Genomic DNA, 19,972 nt, shown 5'->3' with positions numbered 1-19,972 from the left:
ATGTTCCCAGAGCTATTGTGTTTGGTGACATTCCTCAGTGACTTCTTTGATCTTTCATTCTCCAGCTGAATGCATATAGAAAAACCAACTCCCTTTAAAAGTACCTTTCTCCCTAGGAGAACAAAGGACTTGGTGAATCTGACCTGATTCACCATCCCTATCATCCCCACTTTGGGGTGTGTATACTGGAGCCAGCCTAGACTCCCAGTCTCCTGACTCCCAGCCTAGACTCCTTTTTTCTTTAAGCCACAAGGGACACAGGATTGTTTTAAAGGTGGTTTCTCAGAGAAAAACCCCTAGTGTCTATGGCCCTTTACCCTGGTCTTGTGGCTAATCTTTCTGCAAAAACAACACAAGGAAACCTCAGTTCCACATTTGAGAATTATTAATAGGACATGTTCTCTTAATTGGCACAAATGTTTAAAAAGCTGCTTCGTTTTGAGGTTGCGCTTTTAAACGCTTTCAGTATTTAAAAACAGCTGAAATGTGTGTATGTCTGCCAAAATCTCAATTGTATGGCCAACACAAAGCCACTTCCACAGAGGAGCAAGTAAGACCCTGAGTGCCAGAAGTAGAACATGTCCTGTTCCAGGGCGGGAGGTCATTCTGACAACTGGGTTATAAAGTTATGCAATGTGCAGCAAGGCAGGAAGGCCTCCATCTCCATGGAGCTTATGAGAACCAGGCTCTTTGGCATCCATAACCATGACCGAGCTTCTCACTTTAAGCAAAGGACAACAAGGGAAGGGAAGTGGGGAAGGAGGGGAGGCTTTCAGGCAGCTCACTGCATGAAAGGGACAGCAATGATTAGTTCAGACTATTCCTTCACTGAGAGCCTTCAGCATTACTAACCAGCACTTTTCTAGGCAAACAGCTGATCATAAGATTGGAGGGGACCTGATCTAGCCTCCCTCCAGAAATGCAGAGAGACCGGATGAATCAGTGGTAGAAAGGAAGGAGAACAAGCAGAATGGAGAGGGCAGAGTTGAGCCCTGGGATTTGGGCAAAAGGAAATGGATTTGTGGGAGAAAAATAGTTGCTTTCAGGTGTTTTGTTGGTTGCTGCTGTTTGTCCTTCATTCTCAAAGAGGGACCATGACATCATGAATTGGACTGAAGTGAGGGAGGGCTGTGCAAAGTCACCAGCCTCAATTTCTCCTCTGGAGCCATCTGGGTCCAGTAGCCAGATATAGATCAGGACAACTGGAGGTGGCCTAGGATGCAGTGGAAGACCTTGGCAGTGTCAAGCTAAGGTCTTTCCTAAGTCTCAATGTGACTGAGGCAAAGCCCATTCAGTGATTCTTGTTGGACACAGGAGGCAGAAGAACACCCTAACATTCTCAATAGGATGCAAGATTAAAAAAAAAAAACCTTAAAGTTGTTTCCAGGCTAAAGGAGGCCAGTTTAAAAAGGTTAAAGTAACATCCACCAGATGTGGCTCCTCAGCTTGAAAAAGGATCTCCCATAACAGGATGTAAAAACTGTAAATTCTTATAGTCACATGTTTTTTATCTTATCTGCCCAACAAAGGCCCAAACACATTGAGAAATAGATGATTTCAGGCTTTATCCATATAACTCATGGGAAGGGTGGAGAAGCAGACAAGTTTGGTATTAACCAGCTGTAGACACAGAAATGCCATATCCTCAGCAAGAATCCTGTTTTCACTTGGTGCCTGTCCAACAGCATGCTCACTTTTTTTTAGTGTGCTAGAAACCTAAATTGAGGTAAGTCACATCATTGCCTTTATGAGCAACTCACAGCCCTTCCACTGTTATTCCATGATTCCAGTGAGCCTTCAAAGGGTGGTCCCCAGAGACCCTGGAGTAAGATCTGAGCTACACAGATAAGCTGAGAACTGACTGCAAGGCACTAATTTCTAAACAGAACAGTAGAAACAGAAATCTAGAGCTGGAAAGGACTTCCAGAGATTATCTAGTTTAACCACTTTATTTGACAAATAGGGAAAAAGACTAAGAAATTAAGGAACCTGCCCAAGATAAACCGGCACTGTTAAACTAGAGAACCAAGCTCTGAACTTAGGTCTCCTGACTCCCTGTCTATCTTCCCAGGATACTATGCTGCTCTCAGATGTTACTAGGAAGCATCTGATTTTATGCAGTCTTAATTCAATACACTTGTGCTTATTAATCATAAACTGAATTAGTGCAAGTCACTGTGATAGGTGCTGAAGATACAAAGCCAAAAACAAAGCTGGGGGATACAGAAGAAAAAACATGTAATAGTCCCTGACCTAAAGGAGAGTTTACATTTTACTGGGGGATACAGAAGAAAAAAAATGTAATAGTCCCTGACCTAAAGGAGTGTTTACATTTTACTGGGGGATACAGAGGGGTGTGGGAGAGCCAGTTTGAATCATCTTGGGACCCAACTATTAAATTTCGAATGTGAGCATTTATACCTCTGAAATTGGCAGATCAAAGAAGATGGATTAGATGCTAATAATGGAGATTAAATTTAAAGTATTTTTTTCGAGTCAGTTGTTAAACATTTACTAGCAGATACATATATTAATATGTCTATGCTGGCTTTAGTCAGATGAATTATATGACAGTTTCATTGATTGATCAACAATAAACCACAAGTACATACCAAAATGTCAATCCATATATATACAACATTAGATAATTCTGCTAATATTATGAGGAATTAACAGCTGGTGTGGTGATTACTCAGCTATTAGTTTTGTTATTGCCCCCAAAGAGTTTAATTCAACAAATATTATTAATCGATAACAAATATAATACATTTATTTTAATTGAATTTAGTCACAACAGAAGGGAATCATCTAACTCATCCCTTTGGCTCCCTTGCTTTTGATTCTCTTCCTCCCTCAGAGAAAGAACATTATTTGGTATGCTTAACTTGGGAGTCAGGATGGCCTGGGTTTAAATTCAGTCTCTGATTATTTATTTTCCTTGAATAATTCCAAATTGGTATCTACAATGAATATACCAGTTCATAGCTCCTGTCCTTGATATTTATTAGCTGTGTGACCATCATTAAATGAGATATTTGTAAGACACTTATCAGAGTATCTGGCACATAGTAGGCATTTAATAAATGCTTGTTTCTTTCCTTCTTTCTAGGGGCAAATCACCTAACCTCTCTGAGCCTCTTTTTTCATATGTTAAAATGTAGACAACAGTATTTGAAGTCCCTACTTAACACAAAGTCAGATTTCAAATCATAAATAAAGTGTTTTACAAACATTAAAGTTTGTCATTGTCTTCAATTGCAGAATGATAGAAGGATGCTGGATTTGAGATCAGAGGATCTGGTTTTAAAGCCTGGCTCTATAATATAAGACCTGAGGAAGAACATGCATATATTCCTCTGGGTCAAGCTTTGAGATAAGACTTCTATAAACTTGGTCTTGGGCTAGGGGTTGGGTAGGAGAGTTTCGGATGGGATATTATATCTTTTTGTCTATGTTAGTGATTTAGACAATAGAAACGATAATGGCTAGAGATACTCTATGGCAATCTCACCATCTATATCCAATCTGTTTCCAAGTCCTGTTGATTTCACCTTTTCAACATCTCTCCAATATGTCCTTACTCTCCTCTGAGACTACCCCCACCTCAGTTCTGGTCCCCAGCACCTCACCTCTTGACTATTGCAATAGCCTGCTGGTGTGGGTCTGCCTGCCTCAAGTCTCTCCCCACTCCAATCCAACCTCCATTCAGCCACTAAACTGATTTTCCTAAAATGCAGGTCTGACCATGTCATCCCTCCAACTCAAATTCCAGCAGCTCCCTGTTGCCTTCAGGGTCAAATACAAAATCCTCTATTTGGCATCAAAGCCCTTCAGAACCCATCCCCCTCCTACCTTTCCAGGCTTCTTACACTTTATTCAGGGCCAGGTACTCTTCATTCCAATGACACTGGGGGCTCCTGGCTGTTCCATGAACAAGACATACCATCTTTTGACTCCTGGCTTTTTCTCTGGCTGTCCCCCATGCCCGGAATGCTCTCTTCCTCCTCATCTCGGCCTTCAGGCTTCCTTCAGGTCTCAGCTAAAATCCTACCTTTTAGAGGAAGCCTTAATCCTAGTGCCTTCCTTCTGTTAATTATTTCCTATTTATCTTGAATATAACTTTTGTTTGTAAGTTATATTACAAGTTGTTTGCTTCCTCCCTCCACCAGACTGTGAGCTTCTTGAAGGCAGGGACTGCTTTTTGCCTCCTTTTGTATCCCCAGCACTTAGTACAATACCTACGACTGACATCCCTATGAGGCTATGAAGACAACTCTTTATATCCCAAAGTAATATTTACCCAGTCTCAGTCATAGGTGTAACAGTTGCAGCAACAAGACCTTGAAGCTTCTTCTTGGGGAGGGCCATTGTACTGCTGGAAGAAGTCAGGAAACACACAGTTTAGATTTTCTTTTCCTTCAAAGAGCTCCCATGAATGACAAAACTCCCAGGCAAAGTCCACTCCCAGGGGCTTTGGTGAGTGCCTTTCAGTCAAGTTAATTAACTCGTACAAGGTCCCCACTCAAAAGCAGTCTAAGATCCAGGAGAAGGTCCAAGAGCTCTCGATCGAGCGTGTGCGTTCGAGAGCACACACACACACACACACACACACACACACACACACACAACACACACACACACACACACACACACAACACACACACACACCTAAGGGGTGGGTGGGTCCTGGAAAAATCTTACCAGAAGGCCTCTTCTTATCTGCATGAATAATCATGCAGCTATCTAAAATCTCTAAAAATAGGAGTGAGGAGCTGGGAGGCCCAGAAAATCTCCTATGTCACTGCCTCAGTAGGTACAAACAAGGAGGGAATTTAAAGAGGACAAAGGATATCCTTTCTCATTCTGTCTTTTTGGGGGAAACTATCAAATTATGAATCTCACTTAGGATTTAGGGTGGGAAAGGACCTACAAATTGTAGTGGAATTCCTCAACCTAAAGAGCCTAATGTCTTCCTAGAGATTAATTCCTCCCACCTGGAGATCAGTAGATCAAGAGGCCCAGCTAGAAGAGAAAAGGTATAATTGGTATCAGCTGACCAGCAAGTGACCGACAACTCTGAAGAACAGAGGGATATACATAAAGGGTTTTTACACAGCTCTAGGGAAGGTAGCTAAAGAAGCCTATCAGGTAAGGCTCCTCTACCGCTTTTCTGATTTGGGAGGTAGAGTCATAGTGACACCATATGTCAGGTGACTTTTTTTTTTTTTTGGCCTGGGGGTAGGAGAATGTCTTAAGTTTAGGGTTGTATCTTGTTAATCTTGTTACCCAAGCTCTGGCTTATTCTGCCAGAGATGTTTCTCAGTAGTTAATCACATGAAGTCATTTTGCTGGGGCAAAGGCCTCCAAGATAGTGACCCAAGGTCTCCTTTAAGACAGACTCAGAAGAGAATGGACTGAGCCTGGAAGGTTCTATTTCTTTAACCTTTAATGCTGCTTTTTCTAGGGAGATGTTTCCCTCACCAAACTCACAGCACACTACAGTTCTAACCATTTCCTCCAAAAAATTACCAAGTCCAAACTCCTAAGACAGAAAACACAAAAATTCAGCTCTCTGGCATCAGCCCAGACTATGGTGTTTCTTTTCGGGATGGGGTGGCTGGAGACTGGCACTGTGTATTGTTTTGGGGGAGAGAGAATTATAGGCTTTCCTACCTGGTGCAGTCTACCTTGACAGGTGTGAAACTGAAGCAGAACTTATGGAGCAAAGATCTAATATCCTTTTAAAATATCTTAAATGCAATTTATTTATAGCTTTTGTTTTCACATCATCTATATTTTTCAATGTATCTCTTTCTTCCTTGCCCTCCAAGAGAGCTATCCTCTCTCACAAATAAAAAAAAAAAAAAGAGGGGGGGGAGTTAAGCCAAACTAACCAACACACCAAAGAAGTTTGACATTGCATGCTTAGATCACACCTGTGTGGTCCCCCACCTCTGGAAAAAAAAAATGGAAGGGAAGGTCTTGAGCACGCATATGTGTGTGTGTGTGTGTGTGTGTGTGTGTGTGTGTGTTCCTTCATGTGCTAGAAGAGAGAAGTTACCAATGTGGAACCACAGAGCCTGACTCAGCAGAAAGGAAGCTTGCTGGGGTCAAGGTCAGATGATTGGGGCTCCAATCCAAGTTCTGCCACCCTGTGGCCTCTGGCACCTCAGCCACCTCTATAGGCCAATCTCTTCTGTGAGATGAGGGGGTTGTATGGAAGGCTTCTGAGGCCTCTTCTAGCTCTAAATTTACCAGCCTGTACCACCATAAAGCTGGAAGAAGGTACAGTTTCAGAAGCAGCTGGAAGGGAGCTCAGAAGCATTCCCCTCATTCAGGCTGGAATTCCCTCTGCAGCCCCTTCATCAACCTGAATACCTCCCAGGTCACTACTTAAGGCATCATGTAATACAATCTCTTGGAAGCCTATCTAAGAACAAAATCAACATGACCTCTCATTTGGGGGTCAAACTGGCCTTACCGTGACTCTTTGTGACCCCATTTGGGGTTTTCTTGGCAAAGATACTAGAAAGACTTGTGGAAGCATGTCAAAATAATTTTTAGCTCAAATTAAAATATTAAGAAATAGTTATTTTTCCAGGATAAAGTAAGTTCATTCTAGATGTCTCATTGTTCAGTCATGTCCAATGGTTCGTTACCTCAGAGTCTTAAAGTTGAGTTGTCTGACTCTTTGTGACCCCATTTGGGATTTTCTTGGCAAAGATACTGGAGTGGTTTACCCTTCCCTTCTCCAGCTCATTTCACAGATGGGGAAACTGAGGCACAAAGGGTTAAGTGACTTCCCCAGGGTCACACAGTTAGTAAGTGTCTGAGGCTGGATTTGAACTCAGAAAGAGGAATCTTTCTGACTCCAGGCCCAGCACTCTATCCATTGTACCACCTAGCTGCCCTCTAAGGTGTAATGGCTTTAAATAAGTGTCCAGTAGTGGAATGTGTCTGTGGTTGAAGCATCAATTTAGCTCAAGCCTTGAAGGCTGGCTCCTCAACAAGCTGACCTTGGGGTGAAAAAGTTTTTGGACACTGCAACTCTGAAAGACCATCTAGAATCCATTGACCCATATGGGGTTGAGACTCATAGTTTAAGAAGCAAGGAAGGGCTCTTGAGTGGAAAAAGTCTAAGAAGTCTAAGAAGCTAGGTGACAAATGATAGTGTTGGACTTGGGAGTTAGGAAGACCTGAGTTCAAATCCAGCCTCAGTCAGTTACTAGCTGTGTGACCTTGGACAAGTCACTTGAATTCTCTCAGCCTTTGTTTTCTCATCTGTAAAATGGGGATAAGAATAGAACCTATACTGTAGGTTTTGTTGGGAGGGTCAAATAAAATAAAATATGTAAAGAATTTCATAGAATTTTATATATTTAAATTAATTTTAAATTTATATATTTAAATTAATTTTTAAATTAAATTTTATATATTTAAAGAATTTCAAAGCTGTACATAAATGTTATCTACTAAGTTAAGGAAGGGGCTGCAATCTGTCACTAGGGTGAACCCACACTGATGAATGGAATATGTGCCACAGTGTGCTTCTTAGTATATCATAAAAAAGAGAAAAAATTAAAACAAAATATTCACTTAAAAATAAGAAGTTGCATAAACCACAGGAAATAAATCCAAGTGAGCCAATTTCATAGCCTCAAGTCATGGGATAACAATGTAATATGTGCCAAGTGACTTAAAAATATAACATAATCAGTTAACATTTGGCAGAAATTAAAAGATAACATTAAGCTTTCTGAAAATAAAGGGATACCTATTTAAGGGGACTTCTTGTAGTTCCACCAACAAATCAAACAGGTGATCAAAAAGGTTAAGTAGTCTCCTAGACGTATTAAAAGGCTATGGGCCACATTTGAAAATAGTGAAATTTCTTCCTGGCTAAGTTATTTAACTCGACAATTTCTCCTTTTTGTAATTTTTTAACTAAAATATTTAAAATAAATGAATCTAGGTTAAATATTAATTACAGTTACAGATTTACCTTTGTGTACAATTTAAATTGAGAAACCCATTAGCTAACATTGAGGTCTTTGAAATTTATTTTTGCTATGACCCATTTTAAAGTTATCAAGTCTAGCATCTTAGAAAGCCATAGGGGACCAAAAGGCCAAGTGCCTTTCATTATAGATCATCCTGATGATAGATCAAACAGTAAAAGTGATTTAAATTCATAGGGAAAAAAAGAAAATATAAAAATTTCCTCTGGCCTGGAACAAGACTCCTCCTCATAGTCTAATCTTATTTCTCTGCGAGCTTAGCTTAGCTTCAGTCCCACATTCTTCATGAAGGCTTTCATATCTACTCTAGCTTTGGCTTCACACAGTGCTTACATCTGTACCTTGAAGTCATCTCCAGTCATCCTGATCTGTATCTGGCCACTGGACCCAGATGGCTCTGGAGGAGAAACTGAGGCAGGTGACTTTGCACAGCCCTGCCTCACTTAAATCCAATTCATTTGCACATCTTGGCATTACCTCCCTGATTTCATGGTCCTCTTCAAGAAAGGACAAACAACTTGTGAGTAGTTCAAGCTATACCAGGGGGGACCCAACTGGCCAGTTGCAGTTGGGCAACTCAGGTCCTTCCTCTCCTCTCTTCTCCTCTTCCTTCCTTTCCCTTCCCTCCTCTCATTCCTCTCTCTCTGTCCACATGGGGTATAATGCCCTTACTTGAGGGTGCTCTGCCCAAAGGAATGTAAATTTGATCCCTTAAACCTACTTAGATATCTTGGGGTTTACTAGCTAGAAAGACCATGCCTTAAACCTCTGGCTGTCATTGATTCGTCAAAAATAGGTCCCAGCACAAGCACTGCTTCTTGGTTGCTGTTTGGGCTGAGATGGCCCAAAGTGAAAGTAAGTAGTAATTGTTTCTGTTTTGGCCAGAAACCCCGAGGGTCTTCCCTTCCCAGATTGATTTTTTTTGTTAGCTTGGTTAGGTAAAAGGTGCCATTCCTTGGCTCATTTCTTAGCTAGCCTTAATCACAGAATGGGCTTTGCCTCAGTCAAAGTAAGAACTTGGAAAGACCTTAGCTTAAAAAGACAAAGGTCTCCTACTGCATTAGGGGTCATCTCCATTGGACCCAGATGGTTACAGAGGAGAAAGTGAGGCTGGTGACCTTTCACAGCCCTCTCTCACTTAAATCTTGCTGATGTCATGGTCCTCTTCAAGAACGAGGGACAAACAACAAGCTGCACCTTCCATTCTAGCACCCACTACTGCATGCATGTGTGTTCATTTTATCTCTCCAGATACATAATAAGGTTTTTGAAGGTAGGGAATGTCCTATTTTTTTCTTTTTCTGTGGGATATAGCACCTACAAAAGTGTTGGGAACATGGCAAGCACTCATCAAATTTGTTTGCTCATTGAAAAGTCACAAAATCACAGAAGTTCAGAATTGGAAGTCATTTCAGAGGCCATTTTGTCCAAAAGACACCTGAAAAAAGAGTCCCCACTACAAGAATCAACAAGTCATCTTCTGGTGGTCACCCCCCATGGAAGCTTGTTCTACTTCTGGACACTCCAGTCATTGGGCACCCTGATGTCAAATTTCTCCCCTGCCAATCATTACTCCTCTGTCTTCTGGAGCTACCGTATTTCCCCGATAATAAGACACTGTCTTATTATTTTTTTTGGACAGAAAAACACCAGAGGGCATATTTTCAGGGGAGGGCTTATTTTAATGAACATTGACAGCAATTTTAATAAACAGGTGAATGTGAACAAAAAAATGTACCTTTATTCAATAAGCAAATCACTGGGGAAGAACAGGATGATGCGCTCACTGCTGCAGCTCTGATTGGATGCAGCTCGGAGTGCGGTGTGCGTTTCGGGGGGGGGGACAGTGCATATAGAGGGTACCGTAATGTAACATGTAGCGCAGGGGATCACCTTCACTACAGTAGCAATCTCAATAGGGCTTATTTTCGGGGGAGGGCTTATTTTAGAGGAATCTTACACAGTAAGGGAAGGGCTTATTTTCGGGATAGGTCTTATTATCAGGGAAACACGAGTAAGCACAACTAAGTCAAAACCTTCTGTCACATGACAGCCTTTCAAGTCTTGGAGGGGAGGGATCACATCCCTTTGGAGTCTTCTCTTCTTCAGAGTAATTATCCCCAGTTATTTCAACTGTTTCATATGTCAGGGACTCAAGGCCCTTCACTATTCTTGCCCTGGACATCTTCCAGGCAGCCATCTCTCCCTCTGCACAGAGATTATTTATTCACCTTCAAGAGATACAAACTGAAATCTAGCTCACATCTTGCCCTTAAGTTTGCTGTTTCACATGGCAGAGAAGGGGATCTATCATAGTCACAAAATGAACAGTCTTTCTTTCCTATTTTGCACGAAAAGAAATTTTACATTTCAGATCATGGACTGCTCTTGGATCAAAACTATATTCTAACAGAAAGTGAAAAATAAAGATTGTGATTTAGATCCTTGAAATAATAAAGTATGTGGAGATATGAGCTGCACGTCACATAACAGACTTTTTTTTTTCAAAATTTAAGTGTTTACATATTAATAAAAAAAAGCAAGGTAGACAAAATATAAGGAACCCAAGTGACTCTTTTCATTTGCCATTTGACTTTTAGATAAAGGTATGACACTTCAGAATATCTTACCCCTGAAATACAAAGTCTCTACTTTGTGTCAAAGATGTTCAAAATGTTCTCTATTTAGTGCTCAAGGTGAATTTTTAATGCAACTGCTGAAAACACATCAAGAAATTGCCTCTAGAAATTGAGAACCATTTTGTAGAAGAGAGTATTAGGAGACAAAAATCACAAAGTTAAAATGACTAATTCAGTTATAGAACTGGAGAATCTTGGAGCTGTCAGGCTGGAACTTAGGAGGTGATCACGTGAGGATTTCTCCACCCAGCTCCCTTAATTTTACATGTGAGAAAACAGGGCCAGATATAATTTGCTCAAAATCATACAACTAGTTAGTGGCACAGCTGGAACTAGAACTCAAACATCCTTCTTTTCTCCCTAGTCTTTCTACTATACCTTGCTTATGTATCTCAATTTTATGGAATTGCAGCTACCTGAACCAAACTTAACTCCAGTCCCTGCATGGCACTTAAGAATTACTAAAGCACAGGGGGCCAGTAGGTGGTGCAGTGAATAGAGCACCAGCCCTGGAGTCAGGGGGACCTGAGTTCAAATCCGACCTCAGATACTTAACACGTCCTAGTCCTGTGACCTTGGGCAAGTCACTTAACCCCAACTGCCCTGCCTTCCCCCCTCAAAAAAAAATTACTAAAGCACCATATATAACAAATTCAAAGTTAACCCCCAAAGCTGCTTAACTATTTCCACAATCTCTATCAAATTGCAAGTGATCAAGTACAAGTTTCATCTTCTCTTTCTCTTTCTCTCCCACTAGAAGAGGTTCATAAGGAACAGGGAGATCTCAACTTACTTGGCAGGAAGGAGGAACCACCTCTGTCACATTCAGGCTCAGGAAGCTGGCCCAAATTCAAGCCAGTAAGCATTTCTGAGTTCTCTTGTTAAGGATTAGTGTTTTCAGAGAGAACCTGATTTTGTGAACAATGGTAGAGAGGAAATAATGGACCTGATCAGCAGCCTCACGATCTCTCAGCAGGTTTATGGACAGTTCAAATAAGATCCTATGACTGACCCTGTCTAAAAGCACAAAGTCTCAAGAAGAAAAAGGAATGGAAGGTGGTTAATGGTGGGTTTAGTGAGTCAAATCAGAGGAAGAAACAAACCAAAAAAGCCTTTTTGAGCATTCTCAAGTGTTGAAGTTTGTGAATGGAATCTTGGTGGTAACTGAGACTTTTACAGTGGTTTACACAATTAATCTCATTGGAACCTCACAGCAACCTTGTCAGGTAGGCACTATAGGCTTTATTCCCATTTAACAGAAGGGGAAACTAAGGCTCGGTTTTAGAGGCAGGATTTAAACCCAGGTCTTTCTGGCTCTAAGCCCTGTACACTCTCTCTCACTCTTTCTCTCTTTCCCTACCTCCCCTCTATCATCCCACCAAGCCTTGAAAAAAAGGAAAAGAAATGTGAATGGAAAAGAAAACACTTTAGAGGAAAATGCTTCCCTCTATTATTTCTCCTTAAAAGATTTTCTTGCCCATCACCCCTTCTCCCCTTCCATTCTCAGTTTTGTAAGGATGACTAAAATGCACAAGCGCCCACTTGTTTCCACTCGGTCTCTACATGGTCTTTGTGAGAGACGTATAATCTTTATTTCTCTTTTTATAGATTAGCAGACTGAGCTTCAGAGTGGTGGCCTTGCCTGAGGTTCTTTACCTAATTGAGAGGAAGAGTTGGGACCTAAATTCAGCTCTTCTGATTTCAAATTCAGGGCCCCAAGTCATCTCTTGAGCAGTTACCTCTTTCAAATGGGAGACAAAACAGGATCTCTGTTGCCACGAAGCAATACCATTTTCACAAGAAAAGGAAGAAAAATCCAATGCTTTCTTTGCCTGTAGACTTCCTCTTGTTCACTTTTGGTTTGGGAGATAATGGATCTATTCCAGTCTTCATGACTAGAATGGGAAGTAGTAAGGAAGCAGGAAGTAGCTGTATAGATAGTACTACACTCATGCAGATTCAGCAGTCCAACAGATATCAAAAGTTTATTGCCCAAGTTTCTCAAAAGGCTCTGGACAGCGAATATTGAAAGGTTTCCCCAGGGTTGGAAAGAGTTAGGAGGCTGGTTCTTTTTGGCTCCTTGATATGTAGATTCACAAATGAACTCCCCCCCAATTATATACCTCCTTTTAAATTTTTCCCTTGGCTTTGACCTTAAGCCTGCAGATTTGTATATCACCAACTGGATGGGGATCAACGTGTAAAGTATACATTTTGAACTTAATTTTTACCCTTATGCTGAGACATCACTTTTTTTTTCCAAACAGTTCATCCTGTTGTCTTTTCTAAACCTCAGAGCAGCAAAAACTCAGAATGTTAGAACTTGAAGGGGCCTTGAGGGTCATCTAGTGATCCTCATTTTACAGAGAAGGACACAGAAGCTTAGGGAATTAAAGTGATAGTCTACGGTTGGTGGCAGAGTCCAGACTTGAACTCAGATATGTCCTCATCCTCCTCATCCTCAGTCAACTGCTGTTTCCAGTGCATCAATTAGAGCAGCCTAATGCGTGATGGCAAAACACTGCTCCCTCTTCTCCCTACAGCAATTACCACTCTCACTTTTTTGGAACTTCCCATAAAATCTCCCACCATCTAGTGATTTCTTCACCAGTTGTCACGTAACAAAGTTGCTTCAAAGCCCCAGAATATAACACTCCTTAACAATAACAAAAGCTAGCATTTACATAGCATTTTAAGGACTGCAAAGAACTACACAAATACTTCATTCTATCCTCACTAAACCCAGGGAGGGAAGAGCTATTATTACCTTCATTTCTTGGTTGAGGAAACTCAGGCTGAAAGGAGGGGAAGTGACTTGCCCAGGGTCATCCAGCTAATCTGTGTTTGAAGCTAGAGGGTTTCCCTTTTCTTGGTTCAGAGCCCTATCCACTGGACCACCTGGCTTAGTTTTTTTTTAGATCACATAAACAAAATCGTTTGGGGAATCCTCAATTTTAAGAGTGTAAAGGGGCTCTGAACAAAAAAGTTTGGGCACCAATGGACAAGAGAAGCTCTGAAATCCATTCCAGCTCTAATATTCTATGAAACCAGGAGGATGCTGCTGAAAGTCAGGTGGTGATCAGAACAATAAGGGGGCGGAGTATGATTATGGTTGACCTTTCTAGTGGCAAGAGTTATGTACATCCACACTCACAGTGCAGTGCTTATAGGGGACACCTGGCAATTAAAAGTAGTCTTTTGGGGCAGGTGACCATAGAGGAAAAAAAAATAACACTCTTTTAAGCATTTTAGCTACAAGTCTGCTGGAAACCGTCTTTATTAATCTACCATTTTTTTTCCCTAAAACTAAGCATTTTTTTTTTTCAGTTCAGAAGGAGAAATGGGAGAATCCCCTTATGCCCTGTGCCATAACTTCCCAACTTTTAAGACATTTACGAGAATCCTGGAGGAGGAAAATTTTACAACATGATAAAATATTGTAAGGTAAAAGTTAATATTTTGCTTTAGCAGTCTAGAACAATATTCCCTTAACTTTCAGGCATGCCCCTAAGGAATCAATTTCCTAAAACCATTTAATCTTTTTCTGATTCCTCCCCAAAAAGGGTTTAATTAACTTAGGTGGTCACAGGTGAATTCACAGAGAACTAATCAAAGAGATCTCCATCCTCAGAACAAACCCCTAATTTCATAGGGAAATGGAGAAAGGAGATATGGCTTTAGTTGGGTCATTAATCCCTTGGGAGGGGAGGGGGATGGGGAAAGGCAAAGCACTTAAATAGGCTAGAGGCATTTCCCTTTTAAATCTGGTTACCCCATTAATCCACACACATACATACACACACTTTTATGTTTATATATACATATATATAAACAAGATGAAGTTTTATAAAGATAAATACACATGAAGCTTCAGCTTTTACTCTTGACCTTTTGCATACTTTCTTAAAAGAAAGGAGTTCTAAGAAAGAAAAGGGACTTTAGGGCAAGGTATTATTTCCTAATAGCTAGCCTTTATAAAGCACCAGGTACTGTGCTAAACATTCTACAGACATTATCTCATTTGATCCTTATTATAACAGCCTGGTAGGTGCTATTATTATCCTTCTTTTATAGTGGAGGAAACTGGGGCAGAGGTTAAGTGACTTTTCCAAGGTCACACAGCTAGTCCAGTATCTGAGGCTGGATCTGAACTCAGGTCTTCCTGACTCCAGGCCAAACTCTCTTTCTATTGTACCAGTGATAAAGTTTCTTTTGTTCAGTTAAGTCTGGAATGGGCACCTAGGTGGTCCAGGGGATAAAGTGCCAGACCTGGAATCAAGAAGCCTGAGTTCAAACGTGGCCTCACACACTTACTAGCTGTGTGACCCTAGACAAGTCACTTAATCCTGTTTGCCTCAGTTTCCTCACCTATAAAATGAGCTGGAGAAGGAAATGGCAAACCACTCCAGGATCTTTGCCAAGAAAACCCCAAATGGGGCCACGAAGGGTTGGGCATGAGTGAAAAAGAAGTCTGTAGTGGACTTTGGGTCGGACAAAAACTTCTTAATATTTTCATTTGAACTAAAAAAGGTTCTAATAGGCTTCCACAAGCCTTCCCGTGTTTTCATGGTTTAATCTCCATGCTAAGGTACAGTTTCAGAGGAGCGGTGTGTTCACCCCCAGCTGGGGCCATAACATCAGGAGTGTGAACTGCGAGGTCATCTCATCCTCTAACTCCACTGGGGAGGAGACTGGCCTAAACTGACCCCCAGCTTAGCGCCGGCCAGGTACACCGCAGGGGACCAGCGAAAGACGCCTGGGGGCCAAAGTGGTCGGGATTCGAACCCAGCTCCTTTGACATCACCCCGCAGCACGCTCTCTGCACACAGCCAGACTCCAGGGACCCAGGGCACGCACCCATCCACCTCCCCAGCTGCTTTGGCCCCGTTCGTCCCCGGACCCCGAGGAAGCCCCTCCCCCGTGCCCTGCCAGCCCTCTGTCCGTCCTGTCAGTCCGTCCTGTCCGCAGCGCTGCAGTCTATCTGCTCGCCCTCACCCGCGCTGGTGGACGCAGCTCGTCTCCCGTAGCCGTGGCCGCCGCAGCTCTGCTCCCCGAAGCCGGGTCGGGAGCTACAACTTGAACTTGGCTGGCTCGAGAGGGACTCATTCAATCCACCCGGCGCTCGAGCACCGCCCTCCAGCTGCCGCTCCCTCCCCTCCCCGGTCCAGGCGCGCGCCATCACGCGACCACGGCCGCCTGGGACGCTGGGAATTGTAGTTACCGCTTCCCCTCCTTCCCCCGGAGCCGCAGACTGCTGCATAGGGCCTGCTAGGTCGTCGAGCCGAGGGAGGGGAGAAGCCCTACCACCCTGGCCCAGGCGGCGTGGTATTCAGCCATGGGTCTTAAAACGAAGTCATTCCTCTAAGAACGCCATATGTTAAATCCAACGGTTATGTTACAATCTCCCCAACCCCGGCAGAGAGCGGCAAGCCCTGCGGGGGTGGGAGTGAGGTGGGCGGGAGTGAGGTGGGCGGTGCAGTCGCCCAGTGCGCCTGCGCGGCGGCCTGCGCCGGCCCTCCATTAGCTATCACACCCTTCCAGTCGTCCTTTCTTCTCTTTTTTGTCCCTGGTTCTGTGGTGACTTCGAGGCCTTCTTGCCACCTGGGCCTCTAATGTGCAGGCCCCTGACGGGGCTAGGCCGTTTCATGCCTAGAGGCCTAGCACAGTTCGGAAAAACGGGCCTATCATCCCCTTGGGGCGTTCACGAAATCAGCTGGATGGAGGGCCTGGTGCCTTTCGGAGCCAGCTTTTCCAAAATGGGTCCGTGTGAGCCAGGGGCTGCCCCAAAGTGTGCGGCCACCCCTTCCCCCTCTGCTTTCTAAGCCAGTGCCCAGTGCTGTGCCACACCCCCCCAACCCCCCCCGACCCCCCCCCCCCACACCCTTATATGTTAATTGTAACATTCAAAGCTCTGAGTTCCACATTTTCTCTCTCCAGGCCCTCCACCCATTGAGAAGGCAGGGGCTATATCACTTATTCTCGTGAAGTCATGAAAAACTTTTCCAAATTACATATGTTGCAAAAAAAAAACACATTACTTTTAAAAATAATTCTTGTTTGTTTTTTTCCTTCCTTCTTTTCTCTACTTTGTGTTATATGTGCTCACATACAGTGGCCTTCATTTTTTTCTGTCATCCCTATCATTTTTGGGCCCCCCTTTTCTGTTTTTAAATTTGTTTGTTACATAAATTTACTGAGAATTTAGCCTTTGAATACAAACATTCTCCTCTTCCTCAGCTGGTCAGCCCTACCATTTAACAGAAAGTTAAGCAGATGCAGTGCAATGGCTCTTGGGCTGTGAACGACATTCTGGAGCTCACAGAGAGAAAAGGGAAGTAAATCTCCTCTGTAAGGTTGCTCATGACCAATTACTGATAAAAAGGTAAGAGTGGTCAGCATCAGTCATTGATCATTGTATCACATACTATTCTCCTGGTTCTGCTTATCTCACTTTATTTTTATTTTTTATTTTTAAAGCAATCAGGGTTAAGTAAGTTGCTCAAGGTTACACGGCCAGGTGTTTCTGGGTGGGTGCTAAGTGTCTGAGCCCGGGATTGGATCTCCAGGTCATCCCAACACTGGAGCCGGTGCTCTTACTCAATGTGCTACCTGGCCGCCCCTGCTTATGTCACTTTAAATCAGTTCAGGCTGTCATCCCATAGTCTCAAAATCTCTCAAATTCGTGGTTTCTTATAACTCATGTTATATTCTGTGGCATTCATAGGCTGTAATTTGTTCAGCTATCCTCAATCCATGGACACCCCCTTTTTTACCTGGTTGTTTTTTTTGCTACTACAGAAAAGTGCTGCTTTAACTATTTTTTATACATGGGCCTTTTATTCTATGTTATTTTTTAATTTCCTTAGAAGATAAAAATAGTGGGATTCCTGGATATGAAAAATTTTAGTAATTTTTCTCTCATAATTCCCACTTTTATCCCCTTGAGGATGGTTGGACCAAATCACAGGTCTGCTAGTGGTGTAATAGATTGCTTGTCTTCCCTTAGTGCCTCTAACATTTTATGTTTCTGTCTTTTATCATCTTTGCCAATTTGATGAGTCATACATATTTTCTTTGTCACTATTTCCCTGGGTGTTGAGTGGGTAATTTCTCCACTTGCTGCTTTCAAAAATGGAATTCATTATAGTCTCTCCTTCCCCCTCAGTATACCTGTTTTTAGGTTCCCTCTCTGGAATACAATCCTGATTCACTTTCACCTCTGGTCATTATAGTGGACCCTGCAAATACCATCTGAAGTTGAGGGGGCAGAGAATGGGTCCATTGCCAGTCCTGCTTCCCCCGCCCCTTTTCGTGGGTAAAGGTAGAGAAGCTTAGCCAAACTATTTCCTCTGAGTCCCTGGGGAGTGATGGTGGAGAAACTAGCTAGACTATTCCCTCCATCACCATATTATAAGGCAAGTGTTAAAGTCAGATCGGAGCAACTAGATGTAGAATTTGACAGATTGTAGAGAACTTTCGGGGTTTCTCCGGCCTACTAAAGGAATGTTCCCCTCCCCTTTACAATTATCTGCAAGGTTACAGGGCAGATAAGCAGGAGGGCATGTAATCTTTTTTTGTTTATGCCTCTGGACATGGTCCTCTGATATTGCCCTAATAAATAACTAACCTTAAGCAAGGGTAAATAGTAAACAAGATCAAGGGAGGGTCCCTGTACATTGTCTGCATTCTTTTGGGTCACATAGACCTTCTGCTGGGGGGGGCTTATAAACTCTGTGTGCTCCTTGTATGTTTGGCTCTGTATGAAATGGTCCTGTAATAAACAGATTATTGATTACACCCCAGTCTCGTTATTCGCACCGATTGATAGTCCACCAACTGTGCTGGCCGCAGGAAGAGTTCAAGTTCTAGAGTCAAGAAGACTCATCTCCCTCAGTTCAAATCTGGCTTCAGACACTTACTAGCCATGTAATCCTGAGCAAGTCACTTAATCCTGTTTACCTCAGTTTCCTCATCTGTAAAATGAGCTGAAGAAGGAAATAGCAAACTGCTCTAGTATCATTGCCAAGAAAACCCCAGATGGGGTCACAAAGAGTTGGACACGACTGAACAACAAAAGTCAGATTAACATCTCACCGAGTGCTTATCAAAAAAAAATCAAAAGATCATTGAAAATAGAGTTTTGTAGGAAAACGAGGGCAACTGTTCATAGCAAGGGGAACAGATAGTTGTTTCTAGTTACAAGGATTTCTAGAAGCTATATTCCTAAATTAATATAGTATCTGTATTAGTAAATGAGGATTTCTTCCATGTCATTAACATGACCACAACCAGTTCCTCAACTTTCTTTATTTTATTTTTTTTAAGCAATCGGGGTTAAGTAACTTGCTCAAGGTTACATGGCCAGTTATTTCTGGGTGTGGTGCTGAGTATCTGAGCCCAGATTTGATCCAGGTCATCCTGACACTGGAGCCAGTGCTCTTACTCGCTGAGCCACCTGGCCGCCCCTAAGCAATTGGGGTTAAGTAACTTGCTCAAGGTTACACGGCCAGGTGTTTCTGGGTGGGTGCTAAGTTTCTGAGCCCAGGATTCGATCTCCAGGTCTTCTCAACACAGGAGGCGGTGCTCTTACTTGCTGTGCTACCTGGCCGCCCCAAGTTCCTCAACTTTCTTTGGCTAATGAGGATGAAACTAGACTTTGGGTGAAATTTAGGACAATGGTTATGATTCCTAAAAGATTTTGGTATAGATGGAGTTCATATTGAATAGAAAAAAAATTCATTAGATACATTTTATCAAGGCCAAAGTTTTCTTTTCAGAAATTGACAAAAATTCCCTATTCCAATGGAAAAATGTGAAAGAAAATATTCAGTCACTGAATGTAAATTTCCCATATGTATTATATAAATTCATACCAAGCAGAATATTTCAGTACCCCAAAGACACTAGCCCAAACTAGCAGTATTAAATTAGCAAGCTAGTCTCCTGTAGGGTTAAACTAACAGAAAAGACTGAGGGTTATTTTACAACTAATAATGGTAGGTACTTAACTGAAACTTGTTGCCTGTCTGACATTCAATGCAGGTGACAGCCAGCCCTACAGCATGCACGATTTTCATCCTTGGAGAATGTTAAATTTTAAAATATTCCGTTTGAACGACTGCTCTAAAATAGGATTTTAATTATCTAGTGCACAACAAGATCACTTATCTCATGATTCTTGTTTTTTTTTTTTTCTACAAATTTGACAGTGTGGATTCAGATGTGGAAAAGTGTTTTCTTTTTCCGGAGCCATTGTGTGACTGTGGGCAATTTTTGTAAGTTTGTATGGACTATAAAAAGAGATTCCAATTCCAA

The 19,972-nt window shown here is 42.2% G+C and overlaps 1 protein-coding gene across 1 annotated transcript in view; it reads right to left on the bottom strand.

The window, feature by feature from the left end:
* NPL (N-acetylneuraminate pyruvate lyase) overlaps nt 1-15,458 on the bottom strand; it is a 58,862-nt gene extending 43,404 nt beyond the window's left edge. The window contains exon 1 of the mRNA XM_069074678.1: nt 15,364-15,458. Within this exon, the coding sequence (XP_068930779.1) occupies nt 15,364-15,458 (95 nt within the window). The remainder of the gene's footprint in view (nt 1-15,363) is intronic.
* Between the last annotated feature and the right edge of the window lie 4,514 nt (nt 15,459-19,972).

Source organism: Petaurus breviceps, unplaced genomic scaffold, assembly GCF_028583685.1.
Source record: "Petaurus breviceps papuanus isolate PSGF00001 unplaced genomic scaffold, PetGlider_PUasm1.0 90895, whole genome shotgun sequence".
In the NCBI taxonomy this organism is placed as follows: Eukaryota; Metazoa; Chordata; class Mammalia; order Diprotodontia; family Petauridae; genus Petaurus; species Petaurus breviceps.
Note: the sequence above shows the minus strand (reverse complement) of the source record. Positions and strands in the feature narration are given on the sequence as shown.